Source organism: Folsomia candida, unplaced genomic scaffold (genome assembly GCF_002217175.1).
Source record: "Folsomia candida strain VU population unplaced genomic scaffold, ASM221717v1 Fcan01_Sc001, whole genome shotgun sequence".
Classification (NCBI taxonomy): Eukaryota; Metazoa; Arthropoda; class Collembola; order Entomobryomorpha; family Isotomidae; genus Folsomia; species Folsomia candida.
Window position 1 is genome coordinate 16,910,606 of NW_019091193.1, and position 26,467 is coordinate 16,937,072.

General features: G+C 37.3%; 6 protein-coding genes across 8 annotated transcripts; 4 read left to right on the plus strand and 2 right to left on the minus strand.

Moving 5' to 3' along the window:
* The first annotated feature begins 261 nt into the window (after nt 1–261).
* LOC110858406 (probable glycerol uptake facilitator protein) lies at nt 262–3,048 on the plus strand. Its single transcript, XM_022107182.2, has 10 exons — nt 262–413; nt 545–648; nt 1,384–1,470; nt 1,561–1,609; nt 1,668–1,787; nt 1,867–2,012; nt 2,082–2,159; nt 2,287–2,444; nt 2,513–2,793; nt 2,861–3,048. The coding sequence occupies exons 2-10, from the start codon at nt 547–549 to the stop codon at nt 2,884–2,886; spliced, it is 1,047 nt and encodes a 348-aa protein (XP_021962874.1). The 5' UTR covers nt 262–413; nt 545–546; the 3' UTR covers nt 2,887–3,048.
* A 1,838-nt stretch (nt 3,049–4,886) lies between these two features.
* LOC110853123 (NADH-quinone oxidoreductase subunit B 2) lies at nt 4,887–8,277 on the plus strand. The gene is made up of 6 exons (XM_022101368.2): nt 4,887–5,277; nt 5,352–5,455; nt 5,534–5,675; nt 7,615–7,664; nt 7,743–7,866; nt 7,967–8,277. Exons 1-6 carry the CDS (start codon nt 5,076–5,078, stop codon nt 8,062–8,064), a joined length of 720 nt encoding a protein of 239 aa, XP_021957060.1. The 5' UTR covers nt 4,887–5,075; the 3' UTR covers nt 8,065–8,277.
* LOC118433844 lies at nt 5,717–7,700 on the minus strand. Its single transcript, XM_035846182.1, has 2 exons — nt 7,306–7,700; nt 5,717–7,237 (listed from the first exon to the last, which is right to left on the minus strand). The coding sequence occupies exons 1-2, from the start codon at nt 7,454–7,456 to the stop codon at nt 5,847–5,849; spliced, it is 1,542 nt and encodes a 513-aa protein (XP_035702075.1). The 5' UTR covers nt 7,457–7,700; the 3' UTR covers nt 5,717–5,846.
* A 1,657-nt stretch (nt 8,278–9,934) lies between the features above and the next one.
* Nucleotides 9,935–19,122, plus strand: LOC110843266 (gonadotropin-releasing hormone II receptor). Of its 2 annotated transcripts, XM_035846186.1 has the most exons (9): nt 9,935–10,387; nt 10,466–10,857; nt 14,943–15,046; nt 15,250–15,398; nt 16,385–16,490; nt 17,227–17,455; nt 17,589–17,715; nt 18,305–18,458; nt 18,567–19,122. In XM_035846186.1, exons 2-9 carry the CDS (start codon nt 10,608–10,610, stop codon nt 18,810–18,812), a joined length of 1,365 nt encoding a protein of 454 aa, XP_035702079.1. In that variant the 5' UTR covers nt 9,935–10,387; nt 10,466–10,607; the 3' UTR covers nt 18,813–19,122. The 2 variants fall into 2 exon arrangements, with proteins under 2 accessions (XP_035702079.1, XP_021944922.1); XM_022089230.2 differs by having other exon boundaries at nt 9,935–10,857.
* A 159-nt stretch (nt 19,123–19,281) lies between these two features.
* LOC110851551 (flocculation protein FLO11) lies at nt 19,282–22,939 on the plus strand. The gene is made up of 3 exons (XM_022099381.2): nt 19,282–19,631; nt 20,177–20,428; nt 20,538–22,939. Exons 2-3 carry the CDS (start codon nt 20,221–20,223, stop codon nt 22,781–22,783), a joined length of 2,454 nt encoding a protein of 817 aa, XP_021955073.1. The 5' UTR covers nt 19,282–19,631; nt 20,177–20,220; the 3' UTR covers nt 22,784–22,939.
* A 2-nt stretch (nt 22,940–22,941) lies between these two features.
* LOC110851554 lies at nt 22,942–24,601 on the minus strand. 2 transcript variants are annotated; one of them, XM_022099403.2, is made up of 4 exons: nt 24,311–24,601; nt 23,974–24,198; nt 23,865–23,894; nt 22,942–23,739 (listed from the first exon to the last, which is right to left on the minus strand). In XM_022099403.2, the coding sequence occupies exons 2-4, from the start codon at nt 24,173–24,175 to the stop codon at nt 23,054–23,056; spliced, it is 918 nt and encodes a 305-aa protein (XP_021955095.1). In that variant the 5' UTR covers nt 24,176–24,198; nt 24,311–24,601; the 3' UTR covers nt 22,942–23,053. The 2 variants fall into 2 exon arrangements, with proteins under 2 accessions (XP_021955095.1, XP_021955086.1); XM_022099394.2 differs by having other exon boundaries at nt 23,974–24,226.
* Nucleotides 24,602–26,467: the final 1,866 nt, after the last annotated feature.

The following is a 26,467-nucleotide window of genomic DNA, read 5'->3' on the forward strand; positions in this document are numbered from 1 at the left end:
TGATTAACAAATAAAGATTTTTTTACTCCATGAAACTGATCAAACCGTGTTGTGATATATTATCTGCATGTCCACGCCACAATCTTTCTTGTAGGCGTGATTTCAGTTCATTAATATATGCCAGTTTGAAGGGAAATGTTTGATGAGTCGACGACAACGATAACGAAAAGCATGCGATGCAGTTATCCAATAGTAATTTTGAGGTTTATGAGAAATGTCGCATATTTTGATTGACGATATGCTTATCTCAAGTGTACAAGCAACAGCAAAATGGACACTTAATGTGTAATACCCAAAAGATAAGAGTTGTAATAGTTGTACTTTAATGACCACTTGGATCACACATTTTTGTCACGATTGTCAACCGCGTCGGAGTGGATTGTGAACCTTTGGCAATCAATCTCATCAGCCGAGTAAGAAAGACGTCATATTTAAAATATTTAGAATTCTAAAATCCACTTGCTTCATTTTTATTTATCAATTTTTAAGGTGAATATATAGAAATATAGAAATACTAAAATTCATTATTTTCATTTTCTTTTAGCAATGAGTACGCCAACCTACGACTGGGCAGTTAGGAATGCTCACATTAAGTCCGACTTTGTCCGGGAAGCTATTGCTGAGTTTCTTGGAACCTTACTTCTCCTGGTAAGATATTACAGCGACATGCACAAAGCTATAGCATAAAATAACCCAATTAACCTACGCATTAATAAACAAGCATTCTTATATTCTCAAATCTCAATTTCCTCCTAATATCAATATTAACAATTACAATAATTGAGTTAGCTGGTGGTTTTAGCTGGCTTTTTCTTGTTTGATTTCTGGGAAAATGTGTTTAATGTTCCGAAAATGCAGAACTAGGTCAACACTGATAACAAACGTAGATCTCACAATAGTCATGACTCTGATCAAATCTGATTTTGACTGTAAAATATTCAAATAATAAATTAATGTAATTGTAGTATCACACATAGGTAAGCATCCAGAACGTCTTTTATTTAAAACCATCACGAGACTAAAAAATTTTCACTCTCGTGGCAAGCAGTTTCATTTTAAAGTGATACCTACACATTGATTGGCATGCACATTGCACATGCTACTCTCAATACATATGCACACAAATCTGTGTGCATATGCAAAATATATGGGAAATGAATAAAATGCATTAACTGGAGTATCTGTAAATCTAACTGAGAGTGAGTACACCACTGTCACCAGTGTCACCACTACAATGTAAACAGACAAGATAGCATTGAATTGTTTGGACTGTCAAGTCAATCAAACATTCTATTGATTGAGATTTTGCGTGACAATGATTTAGTATGTAGTGCCATAATTATCATAATTAATCATGTTTCTTTAATAATCTATATTTCGTAGTTCTTTGTTGTTGGATCAGGGTTGGGGGCACTCATCCATCCTGACTCACATGCTGTGGGCGTTTTTGGCGTTGTCTTCGGGTTGATGGTTTGTGTGATTTTTGGCTATTAAATAAGATTATTTAATTCTGGCTGATAATTAATTTAAATCAGCCCGAAATCGATTTATGTATATTAGGTCTGCGTGCTGATTTTCGGTGGCGTCAGTGGAGCCCATATCAATCCAGGTATTATCCCATTAATTAAACTGGATTGATCATTTAAGGATTGATCTTATTAATCCAGCCGTAAGCATTGGCCTTGCTGTCGCTGGACATTTAAAATGGGCCAAGGTGCCCTTGTATATACTTGTTCAATTGCTTGGTGGCTATCTTGGATCACTGTTAGCATATCTTCTTTATGAAGGTTAGTCCACTAAACAATTTGTACAGAAGCCTTTACCCCTTGTACCTACGCTGTAATCATTTTAAGTACTTTTGTGCAGATCATATTGAGAATTATGTGAAGGGCTTGGCTCCCGAATGGACAGGATCTATTCCAGAATATGATTTGAATACGGGTGGCAAAATTATGGCATCATTCAGTCCTGCCGGTGCTGGAACTTCACTTGGAATCGGAGTTTTGACCGAGGTAAATGTAAACCCAGACCCTGCATGAACTATGACACTGATCGCAATGGTTTTCCATGATGACTTTCAGATTATTTTAACTGGAATTTTACTAATGGCTGTGATGAGTGTAATTGACAAAGGCAACATGAAAGTTCCTCCGCATTTGGTAATTAACAATGCATATTAAGTATTTATTATTAACTAGTGTTTAATTTGCTATTCATTGTCAACATAAATATGGATTAATTTCCGATTCGTGATTACAAATTGCAATTTTATTATCTCGTATGTAGGTGGCATTTTTATTGGCACTGACCGTTGCTGCATTAGCAATGTCGCATTCAGTTGTGACGGGCACAATGTTGAATCCGGCAAGAGATTTCACTCCGAGACTAGCAGCAAAAACATTGGGATGGGATAACAAACTCTGTTTTCAAAATATAAACTTTCAGTGAGCAATTGAACGAATTTGCATAATTGAATGGCATTATCCAATAAGAAACACAATTTAAAAAATAGGGGTAAACGACAAGAGTGGTGGCTGGTGGGAGTTATTGCTCCGCCATTGGGGGCAATCTTGGGAGTTTTGATCTACAACTTTCTCGTTGGTGCCCAGTTGACCAACAATAGAGATGAGTTGGAGCCAAATAACAACGTTGGAGGAGGAAAGGGCGAAAATGGGGACTGGAGAAATAACACCATGTTCATTCCAAGGACTGGAGCTCAACCCCCTGTTCACCAGCCACCAAATTATAACCAAGGGCAAATTAATGGACATTATAACCCAGGGTTTGCGCCAGGTAGTATAAAATACGTGAGCAAGTAGTCCGTGGAATCACATTTTATACCAATTTAAATATTTTACAGGTGACGTTCGACAACAGCGATATTAAGCAGGCGTACACAGTATTAATGAATTTATAAAAGTTTTTACGTTATATACTCGATACTTATTCGATGAGATTAATTCATATTTTTAATACTAAATGACAAATTTCATAAAAATATTGTACATATAATTCAATAAACCTTGGTTCAGATGTTTCTATAATGCAGTTAAGTTTAAAGTGCATCATATCTAAAACCAAATTATGTATGCTAGTTGACGCGTTCGGGACCAGAGATCACGTAAATTGTATGCACAGTCAACAGTAAATAGTTCATCGACGCGTTTCTCAATTTCCCCATGCAGAGGATGCTATCCTTAATTCTTGTATATCTATTACTATTATCGAACATATTCACAAATTTAAAGCTAATTTTAGGAGATGAATGAACTGCTAATTATGTAGCACATATTAATAGTCTTTGTGTAAATGAGTAAATCGCAGCATCAGGTCACATATTGTAAGCTAATTGGCACGTTATAATTATAGGTAGTCACTGTAAATGAGCTTAAAATTAAACTTGCAACTCGTTCTGATTGCCTTAAACAAAAAGCATAGGTATGCATACAATATTCAAATGAGAAGATTCGAGAATTCTGAGAATCACCCAATCCGCCCTAGTTCGTAAGAGAGTGTTTCATATTTTATGAAGTACACGAGGACGAGTGGTTTATGATGCAAAGTAAAACCTCAAGACTACTTTCATGTCCACGTTTATGCGAATTTCATGTCACACTCATGAAACCTTAGTCTGTAATGCGAGTTAAATTCATATTCATATTATGAAAGTCAGTATACTAACCTCTGGAATCGATCATAACACATTAATGGAAGTGGGCCTTTTTAGCTCACTAATAAACAGTCATCAGCGGGGAGGATCGTGAAGCAGGTTATGTATTTATTCCAGCAAGAGTGTGGTAAGAAACAGACGACCCAGATTTATTGCAAAGTAACAATTTTCTTTGTCCCTCCCTGTTACTGTTATCCTCTAAAGTTTAGCACTCTCTCTCTGGCACTCCAAAGTTCTCGCATGCTCTCACCATCACGACAACGGATTTAACTCTGTAATGGTTAGTACAGTGGGGTTTTGGTGCCCAGGTTGAGTTTCTCAAAGTTGCTTCTTGTCAAGCTAACTGGAAAAAGCGTCTCTTTTCACTCCAACTTTCTCTTTATCACGAGCTCCGTTCCGAACAAATAAACAAAATCTTTACCATCAAACGACGACTGAGCCACCCGCCTTGAATGAGAAAATGGCTACATGTAGAGTTTCGAGGTTTTCCTGCGAAAGTGTGCACAATTTTGTACAATACTGATGATACCACAGATGATACTATCTTCACCAGATATGTACAAGTATATGGCATGCCTTTTCTTGCAACTTGATCCATCCCTTTAATTACTATTTTGAAACGAAGTAATGCATCATTAAATTACTTTCCAAAAATAGGACATGTTTCGTAATATTTAGTTCTGTACTTCAAAAACAAAAGCATGTCCAAATGTCAACCACAGATCTCAAGATTAGTATTCATGGAAGCTTATAGTCCAAGTTTTGTACAGGTGTTATTTATACGATTATATAACAAAATACCTTTGTACGTATGTATGTAGGTATTTACGCATGGTCTGGTCCCCTTGCGGTATAAAAGACATGGTAAAAATGTATCACATAGAACTACCAAACATAACTTTCTAAAAGCAGTGCAGCACAAGAAGTTACTTTGTAACACTTGGAACAAAAGTTTACATAATTCTTTACTGTTTTATTGAAAAAAGAGAAAAACATAAGTCCTTTTCCGTGCTCGCAGAGGCAGAGCGAATACTTAATTGATTTCATTCCTAGTTGAAAAACTAAATCTCATCAACTCCGTCAGTTGAGCGTATGTCCTTTTAAATTCCAAAACTTGTGGCTGCGTGAGAAAAGCATGCGGCAGAGCGAAGGGAAAGCACCCCGTTTTTTTAGGAGCGACCCAACGAGAGAGGAGAAAGTTTGGGGCAAGTCGCCCCAGTCGGCGGGTTGGGTTGAGAAGAGGAAAAACATCTTCCTCAAGAAAGTTGAAAATAAAAATTGAAAACTTGTAGTAATAAAGTAAAATTAGTTATAATATTGAAATTATAGAGAGGAGTAGAGGTGTTTATCCTCTCTTTCTCCGATAAGGTTGAAAATTGGTGTGACCTGATAAATTATTAAAATAATGGCGTCGCTCGTCAAGGTGTGCGGTCGTTTCGGCACTGCAAGGCTCAGCTCTAGTCAACAGCCTTTGGGAGTACAATTGCACAAAATTGCGCCCAAGTCCCTCTCCACCCTTCCTTCATTTATAGACGATAAGAATAAGAAAGAGGACAGCTTGGCTCTGGTGACTGTGAGAAATGCGTCGTCAACTCCAGGATCAGAAGGTTAGATTTCGATAAGTTTCGAATAATATACGTTACACCCAACATATCTTTACATGTTTTTTGTTTGCTTTCAGTATCAACAGAGAAACCGAAACCTTACTCGCCCTTTCAAAACACAAACAGCTGGGGAGAGTATGCTGTTGCTCGTTTAGATGACCTTATGAATTGGGGTCGTAAGGTGTGGATTTTGCATTATTTATATATCTATTTAGTTACTGTTGTTTATAATTACTAAATGCATTTTTGGATATTTAAGAGTTCAATGTGGCCGTTAACGTTCGGTTTGGCTTGTTGTGCCGTGGAAATGATGCACATTGCCGCGCCCAGATATGACATGGACAGGTTTGGAGTTGTATTCAGAGCGTCGCCACGCCAGGCTGATGTTATCATTGTTGCTGGTAAGAAATACGTATAAGCTTTTCGTACATACTCAACCATATTTAACTGGTTTGATATAAATTTATTACCAAACAAAAATATCCGGAGCGATAGAGTATACAACAATCAATTAATATTTACTTCAATATTGCAATAATACACGGAAAAAAATTTAAACAATGACAACTATTTCAATTGGAGTTGATTTGAAGATGTTTTGTTGCTGGTCCCCAATTAATAGATTTGATATCAAGGGTTGCTGGTGGGGTGAATTCAAGTTCACGAGATGACCAAAACGCGAAAAACATCTTCATCCTCTCCATATGCCGGTCCTCCCAGTCAGAAAAGTTCTCATACTTGCTAAAGTCAGGCTGGATTAGATGGTCATCGATCTCACCACCCAACATCTTGCAAAACAAAACTCCCATTTGACCAATTCCTTCCATCTTGCTTGTCTCGGAGTTGAGAATAGTTTGGTCTTCGTCTTCACATTGAAAAATGGAGATTCCTTTGGCGAGTGGGTCAACAATAAGATGTCGTTTAGGAATGTACGATTCTGGCATCGGTCCTCTACTGTGGTCTTGTTTTGATGTACCAACATAAATTTTTCTAATTGTTCCAAATTTCATGTATATCCATTCATCGCCTTCTCTCCAGGAAAGGTCTGCAATTTTGAGTAGAGGGGACTCTTTCAACTCCCCTAAGTCTGAAGGTTCCCCAAGTGAAATTGAAAATCCGCTGCTCTCTAGAATTTTTTTCACTGCTTCCCAATCCACTTTATCAATATACACCTGATCTCTGATAAATTGCAGCCGTTGCTTCTGATTTCCCTCATTCGCATTCATCATTGTTATAATACAAAGAGTTATTGCGATAGTCTGGTGGAATATCCGAGACGAGTCCAAGTTCTTGGCGACCCATGGTTTTGGCGTGAGTAGAGTCCATCTAGGTGGGAGTTTTTCCTGCAGTCTTCTTTCTTTGTATTTCTGAAAAGACGCGTAGTGTCGCTTATCATTTCTGACCACTTCGATGAAATCGTTTAATTTGTATTTTGTGTTTTGTACATGAACAGGCGTCGAAAGAAGGAAAGTTGTAACAATAGGATTATTGTCATCTTTGATAAGGAAATGGGTCGAATAGGAACTGGAATGGTCAGCACATGACCCATCTAATTTTGAAGTTTTCCAACAATTCTCAAATTGACATGTCGAGCTTGTCTTCCAGGTTATTCGCCCATGGCTAAATTTCACATCAATAATTTCTCTGGTCTCAGAACTGTTTTTCTTTTTGAGAGGGTTCTTCTCTCTATTTTTGAGTGTACGTGGTGTTGGAGTCTGGCCGGGTTTGATGACTTTCAATGTCCTTCCTGATCTTAACAATTTCTTCATGTCATCCGACGTCTTCATCAACCTATCCTCCCCAGAGTAGCCGAGATGTGCCTTGACGTGCTTGAAAATGTAATCCGCCATGCTGTTTTTTGTGGGGGGAATCCATGTTTCTCCTATTTCTGGAGGAGGAGGAGATGATGTTCTCCAAGGAAAGCGGGTAGCGCTGACTTGTTGGGAAGTTGGTGGTGAACATTCTGAAAAACATAATTAATTATTACTTCATGCATTAATATAATTGGTAATAATGTCAAGTTGTACGAACCTTGAATCTCCATTAATTCACCAGCTTCATTTTTTACACAAATCTGGATAGTAGAGCCCGGAGACGGTTCATGCACGTACTTGTGCAATAAAACTTTCTTTTTAGGGGGTTGACTATTGTCTCTCTGCGAATCAGCGAATTTTGATAACATTTTACAAAAAAAGTACTGGAGATCTCCTTGAAAGTAGAAAAAAATTGGCAAACTTGACTCTGTTCGACAGCAAGAAATGGAGTGAAGAAAAAGTTGAGTGAACTCGAGAGTTGAACTCAGCAAATTTTCACTTTTGTATTCCTTTTTTTCATTTCCAGGTACGCTGACAAATAAAATGGCACCAGCCTTGAGAAAAGTTTATGATCAGGTAAGTCATAATTATTTTAGTCTCCATTACAAAATGACATATAATGCAAGATCGTCAACTGTGTCTATAATCTTATAGATGCCTGAACCCCGTTGGGTGATTTCTATGGGAAGCTGTGCCAATGGTGGGGGTTATTATCATTATTCTTATTCGGTTGTCCGAGGTTGCGATCGAATTATCCCTGTGGATATTTATGTCCCCGGTAAGCACATCCGTCCGGCACTGCTGGACAGTTAAATTGATGCAATTCCATTCAACATACACTACATAAAAATGATTTTTTACTTGTTAACAATGTATAGGATGTCCTCCAACCGCTGAAGCTTTGATGTACGGGGTTTTACAACTGCAAAAGAAAGTCAAACGAATGAAAACTTTGCAAATGTGGTACAGGAAATAACGTAGTAAAGTTGAAGCATACGTAGTAAAATACTTTGTATTATAATAATATTCCCTTTCGGTATCATCGGTATCTGCTGAAACGCATCATAAAGCATCCACAAAATTGCGGTTGTTTCTTTTAACCGCTGCCTGTTATTCACATTGTAAAATATGTACTAAATATATACTATAGACTAATGTTGAAGTGAAAATAAACCCACTGGTAAATCAACTCATTGTACTGTTTTTCATTGATACTACGTGCATTCAAAATTTAAATGATCATAAAATTATCACATCAGTTCTTACGTACCTACGTACCTACTTTAATACATAAGTTCCAACCAGAGTACAAAAAATGGGACATCAATAATTTGATAAAACTTCGCATCTGTAAGTAATTTTGGTCTCTGAACCTCGAGAATTTGACACGGTTTTAATTTATATGCATGAATGAAGCTTGAGAACTTATGCAACTCACATTAAATGCGTACCTATGTAAAGTTTTGTAGAAAACGATAAACTTTTACTGGTGTTAAGATTATAGTTAAGCCCATAATCGCTACCTGTCTGCCAATACTTGACTTTTCTCTATTTCCCTCCGGATAAACTTGTTCTTTGTTTCTTTCTGTTGCCCTCTTATACATAAGGAAAAACTTTGTATATAACTACTTACAGTCTGCTTAACGTTGAGTTCCGAAAACGAATAGTAATAGTAATCCTTGGGTAAACCTCTGCTGCGTAAGTGTGGGAGGCGGAAAGTAACATGGAATATTTACCATCTAATGGTGATGAGCATACACAAGTATGTACAAATTTATTACACGTTCAATAAAATATTCACTAGTACATATGTATGTATGCACGTATTTAGCAGTTCTGAGCCGCTGGGCTTATGTATGTACATACATATTTATGTATACCTTGAATTTATCCCTCTGACGCACCGGCCGTCTGTAAGCCTAAACTGGCCTCAAGTCAAATTTGTGAGCTATGTGTGTGCATATTCTCACTAGGTCATAGGAAAAGCTCTCGGATGGATTTATTTGCTTTTTGTATAATTGCATTTATGGGTTATTGCACTTCAGAACGGTGAGGATACTGACCATTTGTATTTTTATTATGAATATTATGTGTACATGGATTTGCAGGGAAAATCTCAAGAGAGAGCTCCATAAATAAGTAAACGTTCCAACTTTTTCAGATTTTCAAGTTCTTCATCGCAGGTAATCTACCATAATAAGAACAAGTTCCTAATTTCTTCCACCTCTCAAATTTCTTTGGATCTTATTAATAACCACCACCACCATCTGCTTCCTCTTACTTTTTCATCATCTTTGAGACGATGGCCAACTTTCTTTCAGCGCAGAGCAACCCTTACAAGGGAACGTGAGTGAGGACATGCTTAATGTCAGCCTCGTGGGCTCCACAAATCCAATCCCTTTCTATGTGTAGAGACTTGTTTGATGAAAGCGATCTGTGTAAACCCTTCTCCATTTTCCCAAATGCACTGACGATTTATAAGCTCAACGGGAATGAATACAAGAATTTGATCGAAAGAGAATCATCGTGGCTGAGGAGAATGAGGCTCTCGAAATTCTGATCAAGAAAGAAGAGTTTTCCGCATCGCAAGTTACCATTCGTATAACCTGTCAAAAGGAAAGTAGTCTGATCTTCTAGACTACTTATGTAGTTTGTATTGGGTGGCTCAGAATGCCCCTGCTGCTGCTGCTCACTTTTATTGAGAGATCTGCTGGAAACCATGATCTCCGATCCTGGTGATGCAGAGTTTTTGGAACTGAGACATGGAGTCTGGATATTGGGGGTTGCGGTGAAAACTGGCTGAAACTCACTTTCAACTTTCACTTGCATTTCAGAATCTGCGAGTGGAGCATGATCTCACATAATACTTGAATTTCACTCCTTAGCTCTCAGATTTGCCTTTTTATGTCCTGGTGCGTGAGTCAGTAAGTCAAGTAGGGCTATCATCATTTTTGGGGGTCGAGTTGCAAAAGATTGGCTAAAATTTCCCCTACACTCTCGTTTTTTCCTTGCATACATCTTCGTGTTACGGTATCGAGTGTTTCAGAATAGTGTTCCTTCACGGAAAAAAGTTGCTCAATGGGGCAAATAAATATCGTCTCGTGAGATGTGAAATTGTTTCTGCGCTATAGCATGCATACTTTCATCGAAACTCCTGAGGGACCCCGAATAAAGAAAATAATGCATATTATATTGCGAGTTAAGTGAAATTTATTATTACGTCATAGCTTTTCATCTGGAAAACTTTTAAAACAAAAATTGAAAAGGATTTCTGTCTCCCAGCGGAACTACAGACGTTGGTATATGTGCATTCATACTTTGACAAATATAGTCCATACACCACGCATATTACTGAAGAACTCTCGAAATCCGATTAGAGCACCTGGGACACAATCCAATTAAAATACCCAACATCATCAAAACTGGGGAAATTTAAGAAGACGAAAACAACTACGACAAAGGGGCTGAACAAGAATTTACATAAATCACGAAGGGACAAGAGACAAACTGGGTGGTGCAATGTACAGCTCGTCATCAGCAGCTACGCCAACCTCACTGTCGTGGGGTTTGGTGGATAACGAGGGCGACGGCGACGGCGGAGAGAGCATGACCACATTTTGGGAACACAAGGAAGACGACAGTTCTATTTGGAATAATTCCACCCCGAATAGCACGATCGAGTTGGAACTGCCAATTGACATGCAGTTCAATGCTGGCCATGTCTTATCAATTGTCGTCTACTCCGTGCTCTTTGTTTTGTCGGCAATCGGTAAAGTGGCAATCATTTTTACTAAAACCAGTATGATCACTATAAATATTTGTAACAAACAGCATGATTTATTCATGTGTCTACCACACATATCAACCACATATTATCAGCATATAACTATTTCTTGACTTGTTTACTTGAATATCAGCCATCATAGATTTCAGGAATTGCATTATTTAAATTAAATATCACCCAAAACTCCTGTCATATGTCGACATGCTCTTACGACAGAATGAGAACTCGTATGAACCGAAACTTGATCAGTGCATGCGATACACTCAACATTCGAGAATTGCAGAGTGAATTTCCAGCAGCATCTAAGATTACACTGCTTCAGAAGCAAGCCGTGTTCTCCAAGATGTTCCAAGGTGCCTCGGTTGATATTGCCCTTTACACTTGACTGAATTTGAATCGAAATTTGTTCATGTACAATCATGGTTCAACGATGAGAGTTGTGTTTACCATGAGCAGGATTTTATTTCGTTTGTGGGAAATTGAAAAGACTTTTAAATACTTCATTTTTTTAACGGAAATAAATCCATCAAGCAGGGATTACTCCTTTCATTTATTTAATGTTCAAGGAGACTTATGACATTATTGACCTGATCGATGTTGCAAAAAAGTTTGCCAAGCTGATGTTAACATCTTTCAAAGGGGGCGATTTATTCATTCATTCCTAGTTTCCACATCTAACAAGGGAACCTTAAGTACTGTCACATCTCGATTTCCTTTCGGATGGTCTTAATTGACAGATAATTTAGGAGGGGAGGTTGTGTACTACCAACTCACTGATCTCGATGCCCTTTGGATATGTTATAGTGTCCCATGAATGAACAAGAACCCCCAATTGGTTTGATGCCATGGCCGCATTTGCGCCCGCCACACCCACTCAAAGCTGCCCAAAACCCGCTTTCACTCCAGCTTTCACTCCATCAAATCCACGCCAAAAATCCAATTTTACTCGGATTTTGACATTTCTTTCACCATTATACTCCCAGATAGCTGCTTTCTTATACCCAACACCAAACTCAACTTTTTGAAATTCTTATTATTTTTAAAACTTAAAATTCTAAATGAGCATTGTCGTAGTAATCAACAACGCAAATTATGCATGCGAAATAATATTAAAAAAGTTGACTTTGATGTTAGATTTAAGAAAGTAACTATCTGGGAGTATAATGGTGAAATAAATTTCAAAATCCGAGTAAAATTGGATTTTTGGTGTGGATTTGATGAAGTGAAAGCTGGAGTGAAAGCGGGTTTTGGGCAGCTTTAAGTGGGTGTGGCGGGCGCAAATGTGGCCATAGCATCAAACCAATTGGGGGTTTTTGTTCATTCATGGGACACTATAACATATCCAAAGGACATCGTGATCCATGAGTCGATAAATTTATATTTATTTTTGCAAGTTGCAAAACATTTTGGAAGTTTACATCGTCAGCTTTTCACCTACTCAACAAAATAAGTTCTCCACGCCTCGTTTGACATTTTAAGGTTTTTGAAAGACTGGAAAGACTTCACCTGGGAGGGACCCTACGGGGTCCCTCCACTATGGAGTATATATAGGACATCCTAGATATACCCCCTTAGGAGAAACCACGGATAACAAAAAAGCTTATTCACCCTGCTAAATTATCTATCAATTAAGACCATCCGAACGGAAATCGAGATGTGACAGTACTTAAGGTTACCTTGTGAGTAGGAATTGCCCGCAGCCAGACTCCCACACAAAGTCAGTATTTGTCCCACAAAATGTGGAATTAATGAATGTGGATCTGCGAAAGCATGTATAATCATTTGATCTTTACCAATAGTAGTCTCAAGGGAGGAATTAAGGCATCTCATGCTGTAAATAATTAAAAATGTCTTTATGGTCAAACTCAACCAATTATTTAGCAAAGTTTGCTGCTATAGTTTCTTCGACCATAAAACTGGTACACCAAATCAACCGCAGTATATTAAGTTTCGGGATAGGCAACGTTATTGCAATGCTATAATATGGTTCCAATCACAATCTCTACCCAAGTTCTATTTCTAATTTGGCACTTTGATATTTTATCGTGCCACTGCACCCTTTAGTTGTTTGTATTGTTACGCAACACTGCACTCCAAATGTGAATGCGATCCGTAATAATTGGGCCCTTTGAAATCTGAAAATTGAAATGTCCTCGTTTAAATTAATAGAATTTTCTCTAGTTTCAACAGCATTGAAATCAGATACTAATAAAGAGCTTAAGGTTAGAAAGTACTGAAAATGTAATCATACGAGAAACAAATTATTCTTCCGGACCACTGCGAATAAAAGTGTACATAGTAGGACTCCATCACCCCAAAGCTGTGTGTGCAATGCACACTGTGCATTGTACGAATAAAAATGAAACATTAACTCGATTCGCCATGAGCACTTTGAAACGAATGTCACAGGAAATGGTTTGCATACATGGCTCTGAATATATAAATTCCGAGCAGCATGCATGTATGCATGCATGATATAGTACTCATTATTTATTACCGTTGACTTACTTATTACTGCAATAGAATTCATGCATATATCACACACGAGAGAAACAAAATTTTGAGAATGCACATCCATTAGTGGCAATGTTGTCAGTTTTGTGGCTTTGGCAAACTTTCCAAGTTTGACATTTGTGACAACTCGTAGATTCAGCCGTCTTCCTCCAGGAGTTTGCTTGAAAAAATGAAGAAACGTGCCATTCTCATTTCCCTGCAATGTCAGGAAGGATTGAGCCATTTTAGAGAGATGTAGCCAAGAAGAACTCCTTATTGTTATTCAGTTTCCATATGCAATATGCGCGAATAATGTCATTATTCATTCATGTACTTTAGTTATAGTTCAGTTTTATCCACCTTGGGGAATTTTTTCTACATGCGCTTATTCAATTAGCAAAAGTGCATTAAAAAACAGGTTGGAACAAAATATGCAATCCTTATTCAAGACGTGATTATGGGTTTCTCGTATTTCGAATGAAATGCCACAAGATGTCCAAGGTTTATTTAATTAGCCCAAAAACATGGCACAAGAGATAGTGGCTACTTTCGTACACAGTTAACAGCAAAGTTTCTCTTTCCATTAAAATTTGCATAATGAAAAAGTTAAGCCAATTACTCAAGAGATTACATATCCGCCAAGGAGTGAGCGCTCAACTCGGAATAATAACAGCTTCCCGTCAATATGACTGAAAGTGAAGAAACCATGAATTTGAGACTTTGCACGCTGCACACTTTCGGTTCTATCTACATTATTATGATCCAGTGATCTTGGACAAGACGAGTCAGCATTAGCTTACGTCAGCAGCATATAGATTTATATATATTAGTACCATGTATATGTACACAAAGAAGCACACGACACTCACGGTGTAGCCATATGCATATGACTGTATGAGTAGTACATATACCTATGTATCTGTATTATTTCTGTATCACGAGCAGTACATAAACATGGAATAATCCCATCAAAATATTTATCAAATCCAATTTACATACGTTGAAAAGGGGAGATTGTTAAGTAGAAATAATGCTGATCGAAGGATAGTTAGTATCCACTAGTATCCAGTTAATTGAATGACTGGATACTGGAAATTTGAAATGAGCCTATTGTCATTAGATTAGATACAAGTAGGAGGAACCTCTCTGACTAACTTTCACTAGAGTAGAAAGTGAATGCACAATCTTGTATTTAGTTTTAAGGGTGGTTCTTCAAGCGGTAGGTCATACATAGATTGATAGGAATCATGCTATGATTACCATACTGATGACGTTAGTGACGTTAGTGTATATAGTATATATGACGGAAGTCCAACAAAATGATCTCTCCGAAAAAGGACCATGGTTATGAGATATACATAAATCAATCATGTAGCTTTCATTCAAGAACATTACATAACCTTATTCCCGCTTGAATTAAAGAATACGCGAAGTGTGAAGTCGTTTTTATCATACCACTTAAACCTTACATATTTATGCACAGTATTCCATGTGTTCATTTCTATTTGCATAATATGCTAACACATAATCTATGGGGGGATGCGTATGTATGTATGAGGCACGTTCTTATTTTTCAGGAAATCTTACTGTTCTAATAATCCTTTTACGAAGAAGGAAGACCCGACTTGTGTTTCCACCTATGGATTTCTTGCTGTTAAACTTGGCAGTTGCTGATTTAATGGTACGTCAAAATCCTTATATTTAGTATGTTCCAAGTGAACTATTTCCTTGACATTAATAATTAATTGCTAGTTAGTTATAACTAACGTGGCGAAACGATAACCAGTGGTCGTAAAAATGACCAAACACTATTTTCTGCCATTAATTTATATCGAAGGACGATGAACAACTTTCCGTTACTGTAATTCAGTCCTTGTTTTGCAGGTAACCATGTTTTTAATGCCTCTCGAGGTTGCATGGAACGCTACGGTAACGTGGCGAGGAGGCGATTTGCTCTGCCGAGTAATGGCCTTCTTCAGGATTTTCGGACTTTTCCTCTCAAGCTTCGTTCTGGTCTGCTTGGCTGTCGACCGGTGAGCACATTATTTACGGATAATACTAAAATCGTTTAACTTTATGAAAATACCTTCATCGAGGAGATTTTAAAATTTAAAAATTAACTTAAAAAATATTTCGTATTACAGTAGCTTGTTAACTATCGACTCTTTTTATTATACAACTCAGGAGGTTGATAATAACAGATCTGATCTTGATGCCATTTGTATATATGGTAGTCTCACATGAAGTGGTTTGACTCAATGGCCACATTTACGCCCGCCACACCCACTCAAAGATGCCCAAAACCAGCTTTCACTCAAGCTTTCACTCACTCAAATCCACCCCAAAAATCTAATTTTACTCGGATTTTGAAATTTCTTTCACAATTATACTCCCAGATAGTTGTTTTCTTACATCCAACATCAAACTCAACCTTTTGAAATTTTCAGTATTTTTAAAATTTAAAATTCTGAGTTAGCATTGTTGTAGTAATCAACAACGCAAATTATGCCTGCGAAATAATCATCGAAAAAGTTGAGTTTAATGTTGGATATAAGAAAACAATTATCTGGGAGTATAATGGTGAAAGAAATTTCAAAATAAGAGTAAAATTGGATTTTTGGCGTGGATTTGAGTGAGTGAAAGCTGGAGTGAAAGCGTTTTTTGGGCACCTTTGAGTGGGTGTGGCGGGCGTAAATGTGGCCATGGCATCAAACCACTTGGGGGTTCTTGTTCATTCGTGGGACACTACCACGTATCCAAAGGGCATCAAGATCTGTTATTATTAACCACGGAAGCTCCCTCCTCAGTGACAATAAGTAGAGTAGTAGGCAATAATATTCATGATGATGCTATGAATATTGCACCGAAAGCTTGAATTAAATAAATATTATGTGAATAATGACATCAAGATCTTCCGAAAATGATTCTGCAAAATAGGTCGCTACACACTGATCTGGCGTGTTGTATTTCATCTCAATAAGTGAAATAAGGATGACCAAATTGTAACCTTCTGATTTAGGTATATGGCTGTCAGGTTCCCCATGCAGTCGCTTTCTGGTGTGAGAAGAAGTAGGCAAATGATTGCCTTGTCATGGATCCTGTCGGTATTCTGCAGTTCCCCTCAGGTATAATTCATCCTCAGTTACATCATTTCTTATAGTACAGAGCCATTACGAGTGAAAGTTCCGAGTAAGTGAAAGTTATTTAACTACTTTGTACGTATGTAAGACCTAGAGATTCGTAGAAAATAACCTCCTGGAAAAGTTGACTCAAAGAAATAAACTTTATCACATTATAATTGGCGACCCCATTTCTTTCACAGCCGTTATCATCCATATTTTCACTTGAAAGCAACGTGTATTGACGCAGACTGTCGACTTTACAAGGATTCGTTTCCGCAGAACACCCAGTACACTACGTATCCGGAGAATTTATCTTTAATTTAGATGGAGAACGGGTGTCTGACAATAGAGATTGTTAGCTATTGTTACAAAACTATTCCACACCCGGCTGCGCATTACTCTTGCGGTTTCTTACACAAGAACTAAATAGATACGCTAACAACTTGAACAATCTGTTATTACTGCGATCAAGTAAATCGGCAGGGAGCATCTGCACGTATTTGCCACATATTTTCGCTTGTGGTGCCAATTACTTTATGTAGGCAGAAACCCATTACTTCCTAAAAACCCCAATCTTTCACTATAAAATATTTACGAATAATGGCCCTATTAATAAAGTTGAGCAAGTTGAATATCATAATGCCCCAAAGACTGGGTTAGGACACATTAATAGTGACATTATTCCCAGTCACAAAATCAGGTCGCATAGACTTTCTCTATTTCGATTTGTATTCTGCAGGTCGTGTTTTTTCAAGTGGAACACCACCCCGTTTTTACTTGGTACACTCAATGTGTGGTCTACTCATCCCTACCAACCAAAACACATACGTTTGCGTACTTTCTCTTTGGAATGTTCTTCACGTACTTGGGACCTTTCATTATCATTCTGATCCTGTATTGCGGCATTGTAATCGAGCTAATTAAGAGACACAAAGAAAGCAAAGGACAAATGAACAGCAGAAACGGAGGTTGGTGTTGTCAGTTCGTTCCAATTTGCAAATTGCAGGGAAAATATTCCAATAATTGCTTTTCAAGTTGATACATATGATTGGAGGAATTACCCCAGAAAGAATTATAACACGATATTTTTGTGTAATTTAGGTGATGGGCTGAGGCGTTCGGGAATTGGTAATATTGGGAAAGCAAAGGAGAAAGCACTAAAAATGACTGCCGTGATTATTATTGTCTTTTTCGTGTGCTGGACACCATATTTTTTAATTTCTCTTTGGTAAGATTAATAACGCTTATTATTTCACAATATATGCTTCTCTGATACACTCACAAAATTAAAGATACATAATTATGCATAATCCACGAAGTAAATTTTAGACATGAAGGAATAAGTTCAATGAAATTGTACTCGTTGTGTTCGATTCAATTGATTTACGTGATATTTACATAATAATTCAGCTATAACAAGGTGCATACACAAGTCGACAATAATGTGCATAAGTAAAAACCTTGAATGTGGAATACAATTCCACGCCGAATAAATAAGTTTTTGAGAAAATGCCAAGATGGCTTTCACCTAGCTGCTAATATATGTAATTAAATATGTAAAACACATAACAAACAGAATCCTAATTATTTTCTAAGTAGTATAATAATGGCTATAATTGCATACCTGCGATGAACGAAGATGTTCCTGATCATGAGCAACCTGCATGCAACAAATTACATATTGCAGGTTTTATTCAGGCTTGATCAGCTGCAAGTGTAATTGCAAATTCTCACTGCGTTTGTCAACCAAAATGTCACCATATATTTTCCGTAATATGATACACATACTTAAGTCTTTTCTTGCCTTATAATTTCAGGTACTTCATTGACGAAGATTCGTTCAGCCAGCTTGATCCCAAAATCAATAAAGCTTTGTTCTTTTTCGCGTGCACCAATTCGACAGCAAACCCCGTGGTCTATGGGATCTTCCGTCTCAAATCAAATACGGACACTCTTAGGAGAGATAATAATGTGAGAACTTGGCTAAATATTTACATGGCGCAAGTGACCTAATTTAACATGATCGGATCGCACGTAAAGCATTTAATTTAAGCTAACTGACTTGTTGGCCATTTACAGGGCGGGACGTTACGACAGGGAATATCCGGAGAATCGCTATGCCAACGTCACCTTCACTCCAACAACAGCTTCCGCATGTCGGAAGTGACTCAAGACCAGAGCGTCACCATTTACACGCCTCGCAAGAGCACAATCAACGTGAGCATTATGCAACAGCCGAAAGAGTCGCAGGGCTGCAATTTGGCTGTCACTGCTAGCACCAGCAACCATGCTATCAAAGGGGTTTTAACACCCTCTTATGTCTAACTAATAAACTTCCCACTTCCTCGTTGAAGTTGATTACGAAATCGAACTGGATCAACCAACGCTCATGTTACATTGGGATTTGGAAGCACTCTGATAAGGAATCATCCCAGTCCAACCTTAAATACTTTGCTTTTACATATACTTCTCCTACTAAAACCTTGTTATATTGTATCCTGCAAATATTTTTGAAACATTGTTCCGTAATGGTTGTAGTACTTATGCTATGATATTTTAGGATTTGGGCATTTAAACTTTATGGAATACTGAAGAATATTTTGCTCTGCGTAAATAAACATGTATGAAAAACAGATTTCAAACACAGTCTCTTTATCACGCTCATATATCTGAATTTCTTCGAATGGCAAGTCCATGTATGAAAAATATCGTGTGGTGAAAGAGGGTCGCATGTAGCAGTGTGTGAGGATGTGAGCCAAAATGCGAGGGTGAAAGTTGCCAGCACCTCGAGCGAGCGGGAAAGGCGGTGGAGTGGAGGAGAGAGCATAGAGAGAGCGACAGGGAAATCGTGAACCTTGGTGAAAGCGGACGTAATGTCAAAAAAAAATTCCACTAGTACCACAAAGTATTCCTATTAACAATAGTTTATTAACCTTTTTTGACACACTCAAAACAACCATAGGTCGAAGCTTTGACCATTAGTTTATTTAGTGACCAGATAAACCTCACGTAGAAATTCTGATTAGTGTTACTTAAATATTGATTAACAATTGATAATATTGAATATCATCAAATATACTATATTCTCGTCAAGTCTTATGGAACTTTCCGTTCTACAACTTCAGGTTTTCTGACTTTTTTGAGGTAAGTAAGAGTAAGGAGAAAATTAATACACAAATTACAAATTTTCCTAAAAGGTATACTTATATAGCAACTATTTGTATAAATTGTTTGTGTTCGGTTGGTTTTAAAATTGTTTTTATTGCAGCAAGATTGCTTGACAATTTATCATAATACAAGGTTACGACAATTGCTTCGATAGCCTCAAAAACCTCCATTTTTGAAGTGCTAATTATTTGGGCCGTTGCTAACGGTAATTAAAGCACAAGAATTTGTAACAGAACGCCGAAATAGCCGATTTCACATTTACAACTGCACTGATTCTTGTACCCATGGTGAAAAAATAACTCGAGGGAACGAAATGTGAGTGTTGATAATTTTTGGGCGTTTTATTTTTTTTGGGTGAAAATTTGTGCGGCGCACACTGGAGTCTACAGACTCCAGGCTTTTAGAAAATTTAAGTTTTTTAGTCGTCGAAGCAATTGTCGCAACCTTGCAATTATTGCTAAAGTTGTCAAGTAACCTTGTTATTGCAGCTTTTGAAATATCTTTGTTCTGTACACTCCTAGTTTGACGGTGGTCGTTATTTTTCTTACTGACGTACTCGTGCGCTATGATGTTCGGACCATCGCCACCCACTCTCAAAAAGACCCCCCTGCTAAGTGCAGCTTCTCAGCCCAAAGCATGCAACAATTCCAAAACTTATGTGTTTGAACTCGAACTGGCTGAATCCAACGACAAAACATATCCAGAGTTCTCTTGGGCAGATCTTGTGAAAGATGCCAAAGTTAAGGAGGTGCCAGTGAAAAATGTAAAACAGGGTAATAATGATTTCATAATATTTGTTATGTAAGAATAGGAAAATATTATTATCTACATAATATGTGTATATTACAAACTGAAACTATTCTGATTTGTTTAATTGCTTAGGAGAAACCTTGCTAGACCCATATGCTTCGGACGATGAAGATCAATTAAAAGCTTTAGCTGCAAGACTGGAAGAAAAGTATGGAGGCCAGTCGTCACCATCATCATCCAAGCCATCGAAAAGAAAGAAGCAAAAACTGGACGATTGCATTGACAGGGCAGCAGGATACGACGAGTCAGATTCCTTCATCGACAATACAGACGCTTACGACGAGAAAATACCGAAACAGCTCCAACCAGCATGTGGTGGATTTTACATAAATTCCGGACAACTTGATTTCAAGGAAGTTGAAATTTCAGAGGATGACGACAACGACGATGACGATAGTGTAGAAGACATAATTATAAAGAAAAAGAAAGTTACAAATCCTGCAAAAGTTAAATTAACTAAACCCGATGCAAGTTTCAGTCCATATCCGAAATCAGGAGATCAAATTTACAAAAAGCGTAAAATATCTGGTGATGCCACACCTCTAGGTCTTCAACCAAAGTCTGCAACAGGAGCAAATGAGAAGCCTAAATTGCCCAAGACGGATAATTTAACATTGGCGACTAACGATTCAACTAAAAAGCGAGCACGGCAAATCTCTTCCTCCTCTAGTTCGAGCTCAGAGACGTCTTCCTCATCCTCTGAAGATTCCTCAAGTTCAAGCGATAACAGAAATAAAATGGAAAGCCAACAAAAGTCTAAAGCAGATCGAAGAGAACCTGAAGTAATAATTTTGCACTCAACTAAGCCAACACAGAAGAAAAGGTTGGATGGCTCATCATTTAATAATACTGCAGTGTCAATTAAACCAACAACTTTGCTTCCACGTAAGCCAAGAGTAAAAAACGTTCCACTAAACCCAAATTTAAAAAGGAAAGATGTGCCAGGTGCACTCCCCCTAAAACCTTGTACAACCTTACCTCCAGTCACAATTACTCGAAAAATTTTAAATCCTAGAGAATTTGTCAATTCTAAATCAATTTCTCCAGCAACAGTGAAGATGAAAAACGCTACCAACATTAACATTAGTAAGCTTTCACCAGCGTCATCGTCACAAGTTAGTTCCTCCGTACTCCAGTTAGGAACCAAAATATCTACCCCTAGTGTGATAAAGGTTCCCACACCAAAATCCTCGTTTAGTCCATCACCCACTATAGTGGCAACATTGTCTTCAATCCTAAGTCATGCGAGCCCTATCGTGTCAACTCCTCCTGGGTCTACATCGGCGTCACCATTATCAATATCATCCGAACTAGCACAAATATTCTCTGACATTCCTCATCAGTCGAACCAGCAACTTCAGCAGCAAATTTCAAACTCAGGAGTAACTTCATCTGCAAATTCTATTTGTAGCAAAAATGTCTCTACACCAAAACCAAAGCATTTAACGTGTAACGTGTATTCTGAAGCAATGGCAAAGGATGCATTAAGAATAATTTCCAATGCATCGAGTTCAATACAGCAGCAGCAGAAGAAATCTGAAAAGAGATCTCCTGAATTTAAACCACTCCCAAAATTGAAACATAAAAGCGGTTTCACGATTGAAAAGCAGAAACAACAGACGCATTCCCCATCTCCTCCCCCGTCATCTTTAGCAAATGCAAAATCCGTAAGGATAAACCCAAAGCATTTAGTAACCACGTCCACCTCCAACTTTACTGCAAATACACAAGTATCTTCGTCACCCCATATTGCAACCATCACTTCGTCTACTTCTCAGCCGACATATAATCCAGGCAGTGTTGAAATAACCAAATTAAAGAAAACTATGATGCCAGCATTGGGGTCAGGGATTACTGTCACAGAAGTCAGAGGAGGAGGGGGAGGAGAGAAGTCGTCGTCTGGTCCAACTATAGGAATGGCAACTATAACTGCAACAACGGGGAATATAATGTTTGGTGGTAAAGGCTCCTCGAATCTGAACCATAATCAACAACTAAATTCTCAAGCCTCAAATTTTAATTCAAATACAAGTAACATTCAATCTCCTACACAAAAAGTCTCGGCTGGCTCAAGCACTTCCACGTTACGTAATCTGACTAGTGATCTTTCCGATCGTTTCAACATTGGAAATTTTATAGTAAACAAGCAGAATAATAAATTCCCAGGTTTTATCACATCTTATGACGTTAGTGCACTATTAAGCGGCTCAAAAGACCTTCCGGATATTCCCAGTTCCAGTACAAACACTTCTGCCGCAGAGTTTAATAAATGTCCTAACCCTTCTACTTCCAACAATTCATCATTAAATCGAAAATAATTTGCACTTCTTTTTTGTCAACGTGTACTTATATTTCCTTTGCAAAATTATGATCTGATGTAGACTTATTTTTATTCTAAAGTTACTATTTTTTAATTGTACTTTAATATAAATGGACTGAGTAATCGAAAAGTATTAATAAAAGCAAACAACATACATATGTTTATAATGCGATTTAATTGATATTCATAAGGGTAATATGATAAATAATTTTTGAGCTCGTTCATACATATATCGTGCATAACCCATTATTAATTAATCTTCAGTAAATTATTCGTGGCACCAGTACAAATAAACTGCGGTTCCAATAGAAAGAATAAGGAAGAAGTAAGCTGCATAGCTCTTCAGTACGACCATCCCAGTGTGTTGTATGCTTCCTATAATTTCGTTGTTTCTTCTGAATACTTCCAAACTTTCTTCCAGCAAAGAATTTTTTTCATCTCTTGACAAATCGGATGCGATGTCATTCATTGTGTAAGCGATTTCCTTCTTGATGTCAGCAATGCTGCGACCATCACCAAAGTATGTAACTGCGCCCCCCGGAATATGCAATTCCCCAGCAACGTTATCGGACAAGGATGGACTTTTATAGAGCCCACACCACTGAAGAAGTCCACCAACTTTAGTTTTAAAGCGATTCCTCAAATCTCGTTTCCTCTTCAAAATTTGACCTCCTGATAAAAGGCCCAAGTACAAGTGGTAGATGTAAGCTAAGAGCCTCAACGGCTCCCTTTGTTCCAAAGTCTGCAAATGCTTGAGGTACTCTGCTACTGAGGGTCGAATTGGGTATTCTTTCAAATATCCAGGCTGGAAAAATTCGAGATCCTGTTCAAATGCCCTAGTTCTTTCTGCACCGATAATCACCTTGTGCATGCGTTTGAAAGGTTCGTACTTTGGGCCAAGTCTGAGCATTGCAGCTTCAAGGAACTTGAATATTTCATAAAATATAAGTAATCCTGCAAAAACATGAATACAAAGATGTAAGATGATATTTTTGATATATTTTTAGCAAGTTGTTGTGGTATACGTTTCCACGATTCTAATTTTACAACTACGATATTTGTATGATGCCCTTGCTTACCCTCAGCCCATATTTTGTCATCGGACATTGCTGTGAAAAATACCAGTGACTTCGATTACATCTTACATAGCTTTTTAGAGAGAGAGAGTTTAAATATTTAAATACGTACCTAGTCCTAATTTAGCATTGACCAGTGTGTCACTTATGTTATGAATTTTTCTTGTTTCTATACGCATTTTCTTTGTGAACGGAATGCCGTCATCAATGTCCATTGCGTCTTCGTCATCCTCATTTTGACTAACACTTTGAAGGCGCTCGGATTCAGGAATTTCCTCTAGGATAAAGTTTGGATTACTGACTTTCCCTTTCATTTTGATGAAACTGGCTGAATTGACTAGAGGAGAAAGTAGATCCACGATGTACTATTATTTAAGGAATTTATTATTGGGCATAATGTTACACTTTTACATTCAATCCATATTTTAAAAAATCAAAATACTTCTTACCTAGAGAAGGAGAAAGTACCCTGCAGCGCTGTTTTCACCTCTCTACAATGTAAACCTTTAACTGGCTCTGTGCTCTGTTTACATCGTTGTAAAATTTTTTCCCGAAATAAAATCCCAAATGAAATTAAGCGTGTTATGCTGTCGTATTACGTATCTTATTCTTAGTATCTAGAATAGTCTAGCCTAGTCTTGAAGTCTAAAAATTGTTTTTCATTCCTCGAGAACAAGTTGTCTGCAAAAATGTGGTAAGGAAAAGAAAAGGTTAAATCCAGCGCAGTCCACCAGCTCCGCCAATGAAGTGGAGAGGCAAGAGATTCAAACCACTATTATTGACTCATTTGAATACATTTATCAGAACGGGAAGTGTTGGGATAACCCTGAAATCTCTCTGTGATTGATACCGTCATCCTTAATTTTTTATTAGACTTGATACGAGTTCTGCTCCAGCAGTGTCCAGTCAATCTTCATCATCTACATGAGCGAGTATCGCACTGTTGTCAAATATTTGTTGTTGACAAAATTTAAAATCACCAACGTACAGTAAATTAGTAAGTTTGTTAAATTTAAAGTGATCACGGACCCACTGATCAGGTTCAAGTACTTCTGTTATATTTGGTATTTACTTACGACCTGATTTTTTGGGAGAAAGAAAAAGAAAGAGTCGGCGAAAGTCTCGCACGTTGCATTCGGGGCTGGAGAAAGCAGGAGCGTTTCAGAGCAGAGATCTCGCAGATTGGGAAGGAGACAAGGTAACCCTTAAAAAATAGTTCTCCTCTGCTACTCAGCTTGTGACAGTGCAGACCAGATGAGATTATGCAGCATCTTTACCGTGCATAAAATTTGCATATATGCTCACCAACTGGAAGTTTGGTTACAAATTTTGAGTATACTTTCACCATTTTTTATATTCGCTTGCATGCAAATTCTTAACATTTTTATTTTTTACACATGTCCTGAAAATAAGTGCATATTTAGCTAGGTCAATTTTAAGCGAATGTGTAGTTCACCCAACTACTACCCCCACTGAATTTTAACTTTGAACCGAAAATTTCTATCGATAAGTCATTTGATTGATATTTATTAGACACATTAACAAAACGGTTCCATATAAATATGTACATACATACACATATTTTGCAAGTGGAAGTGTTGTATTTTATCTTCGTGTGCGTCTTTGCAATTGATCTGTGTACATTGACATTAATCATGAATGCGAACTTATTTCGTAATCGTGAGCTGAGAATTATTCAAGTGCGATCAGACACTAAATAAATGTTTGCATAATTGTGACGAGTTTTCTTATCAAATTTATTTCCACTAATACCATTTAAATCTGAGGAATCAGGATATTTAATTGGAATATAAGAAATGCATATTAGTGTATGTATGAACACTATGAACTAATAAGTTAATATTGATTATAATAGTGCCTTAAACAGAAATAAGCTGAGTTCACAATTTTCCGAAAATCAGAAATAATCAGAAATTATATACATACTAAAATGAGTATCCAATAATTAATAAAAAATAGTGATTACATATATGACCTTCACCTTTGCATGAAAGAATTAAAAATAAATTGCAATTAATCAACAAGTATTCCTTTACAATGTTCATCATAATTAGCAAAATCGCTTAATAACAGATCAGGATCTCCAAAAAGGTTAAAAGCAGCCATTTGTAATTGAGGCAAACATACAATCCGAACGAAATATGAAGTATTATGTGCGACATAATATAATATTTTGACCTCCTCAACTTTGATTATACTCAAATTGTTGCCTGGTGTTGGATATGCAAGCTAAAAATTGCTAGTTCCGTGCGACTACTTTCAACTGTAAATATCTATGGTTTAAATTGGTCTAATTGTAGGATTGGTCTCGTACAGTCACAACACATGATATGCATAAGGATTTAAAATTCTTCTTATCAATCGACATGAAAGTAGCCACACACCTGCGTCACATTCATCAAGGTGCACATACTTACATGCATATCTTTATCGTTAAATATGTAAGCATCACGATTATATATATGACTCAATGTAATGCGACTAAACTGAGGATGAGATGAGTCAGATGAGAGGAGTTTACATAGATATGCAATACAAATTATTGCTGTGTTAAGAAATAACTATGCATTTTAATAAGAATGAAT

Coding starts and splice junctions, on each gene's coding strand:
- LOC118433844 (XM_035846182.1), bottom strand. CDS start 7,456: ATGTTATCAAAATTCGCTGATTCGCAGAGAGACAATAGTCAACCCCCT. Junction 7,238..7,305: donor TGAATTAATGGAGATTCAAG/GTTCGTACAACT, acceptor TATGTTTTTCAG/AATGTTCACCACCAACTTCC.
- LOC110858406 (XM_022107182.2), top strand. CDS start 547: ATGAGTACGCCAACCTACGACTGGGCAGTTAGGAATGCTCACATTAAG. Junction 649..1,383: donor TTGGAACCTTACTTCTCCTG/GTAAGATATTAC, acceptor TATATTTCGTAG/TTCTTTGTTGTTGGATCAGG. Junction 2,445..2,512: donor TTTCAAAATATAAACTTTCA/GTGAGCAATTGA, acceptor TTTAAAAAATAG/GGGTAAACGACAAGAGTGGT.
- LOC110843266 (XM_022089230.2), top strand. CDS start 10,608: ATGTACAGCTCGTCATCAGCAGCTACGCCAACCTCACTGTCGTGGGGT. Junction 15,399..16,384: donor GTCTGCTTGGCTGTCGACCG/GTGAGCACATTA, acceptor CTTCTGATTTAG/GTATATGGCTGTCAGGTTCC. Junction 17,716..18,304: donor TATTTTTTAATTTCTCTTTG/GTAAGATTAATA, acceptor TTATAATTTCAG/GTACTTCATTGACGAAGATT.
- LOC110851551 (XM_022099381.2), top strand. CDS start 20,221: ATGATGTTCGGACCATCGCCACCCACTCTCAAAAAGACCCCCCTGCTA. Junction 20,429..20,537: donor AGTGAAAAATGTAAAACAGG/GTAATAATGATT, acceptor TTAATTGCTTAG/GAGAAACCTTGCTAGACCCA.
- LOC110853123 (XM_022101368.2), top strand. CDS start 5,076: ATGGCGTCGCTCGTCAAGGTGTGCGGTCGTTTCGGCACTGCAAGGCTC. Junction 7,665..7,742: donor TGAGAAAAGTTTATGATCAG/GTAAGTCATAAT, acceptor ATAATCTTATAG/ATGCCTGAACCCCGTTGGGT. Junction 7,867..7,966: donor TGTGGATATTTATGTCCCCG/GTAAGCACATCC, acceptor AACAATGTATAG/GATGTCCTCCAACCGCTGAA.
- LOC110851554 (XM_022099403.2), bottom strand. CDS start 24,175: ATGAAAGGGAAAGTCAGTAATCCAAACTTTATCCTAGAGGAAATTCCT. Junction 23,895..23,973: donor CAATGCTAAATTAGGACTAG/GTACGTATTTAA, acceptor TATTTTTCACAG/CAATGTCCGATGACAAAATA. Junction 23,740..23,864: donor TGACAAAATATGGGCTGAGG/GTAAGCAAGGGC, acceptor ATGTTTTTGCAG/GATTACTTATATTTTATGAA.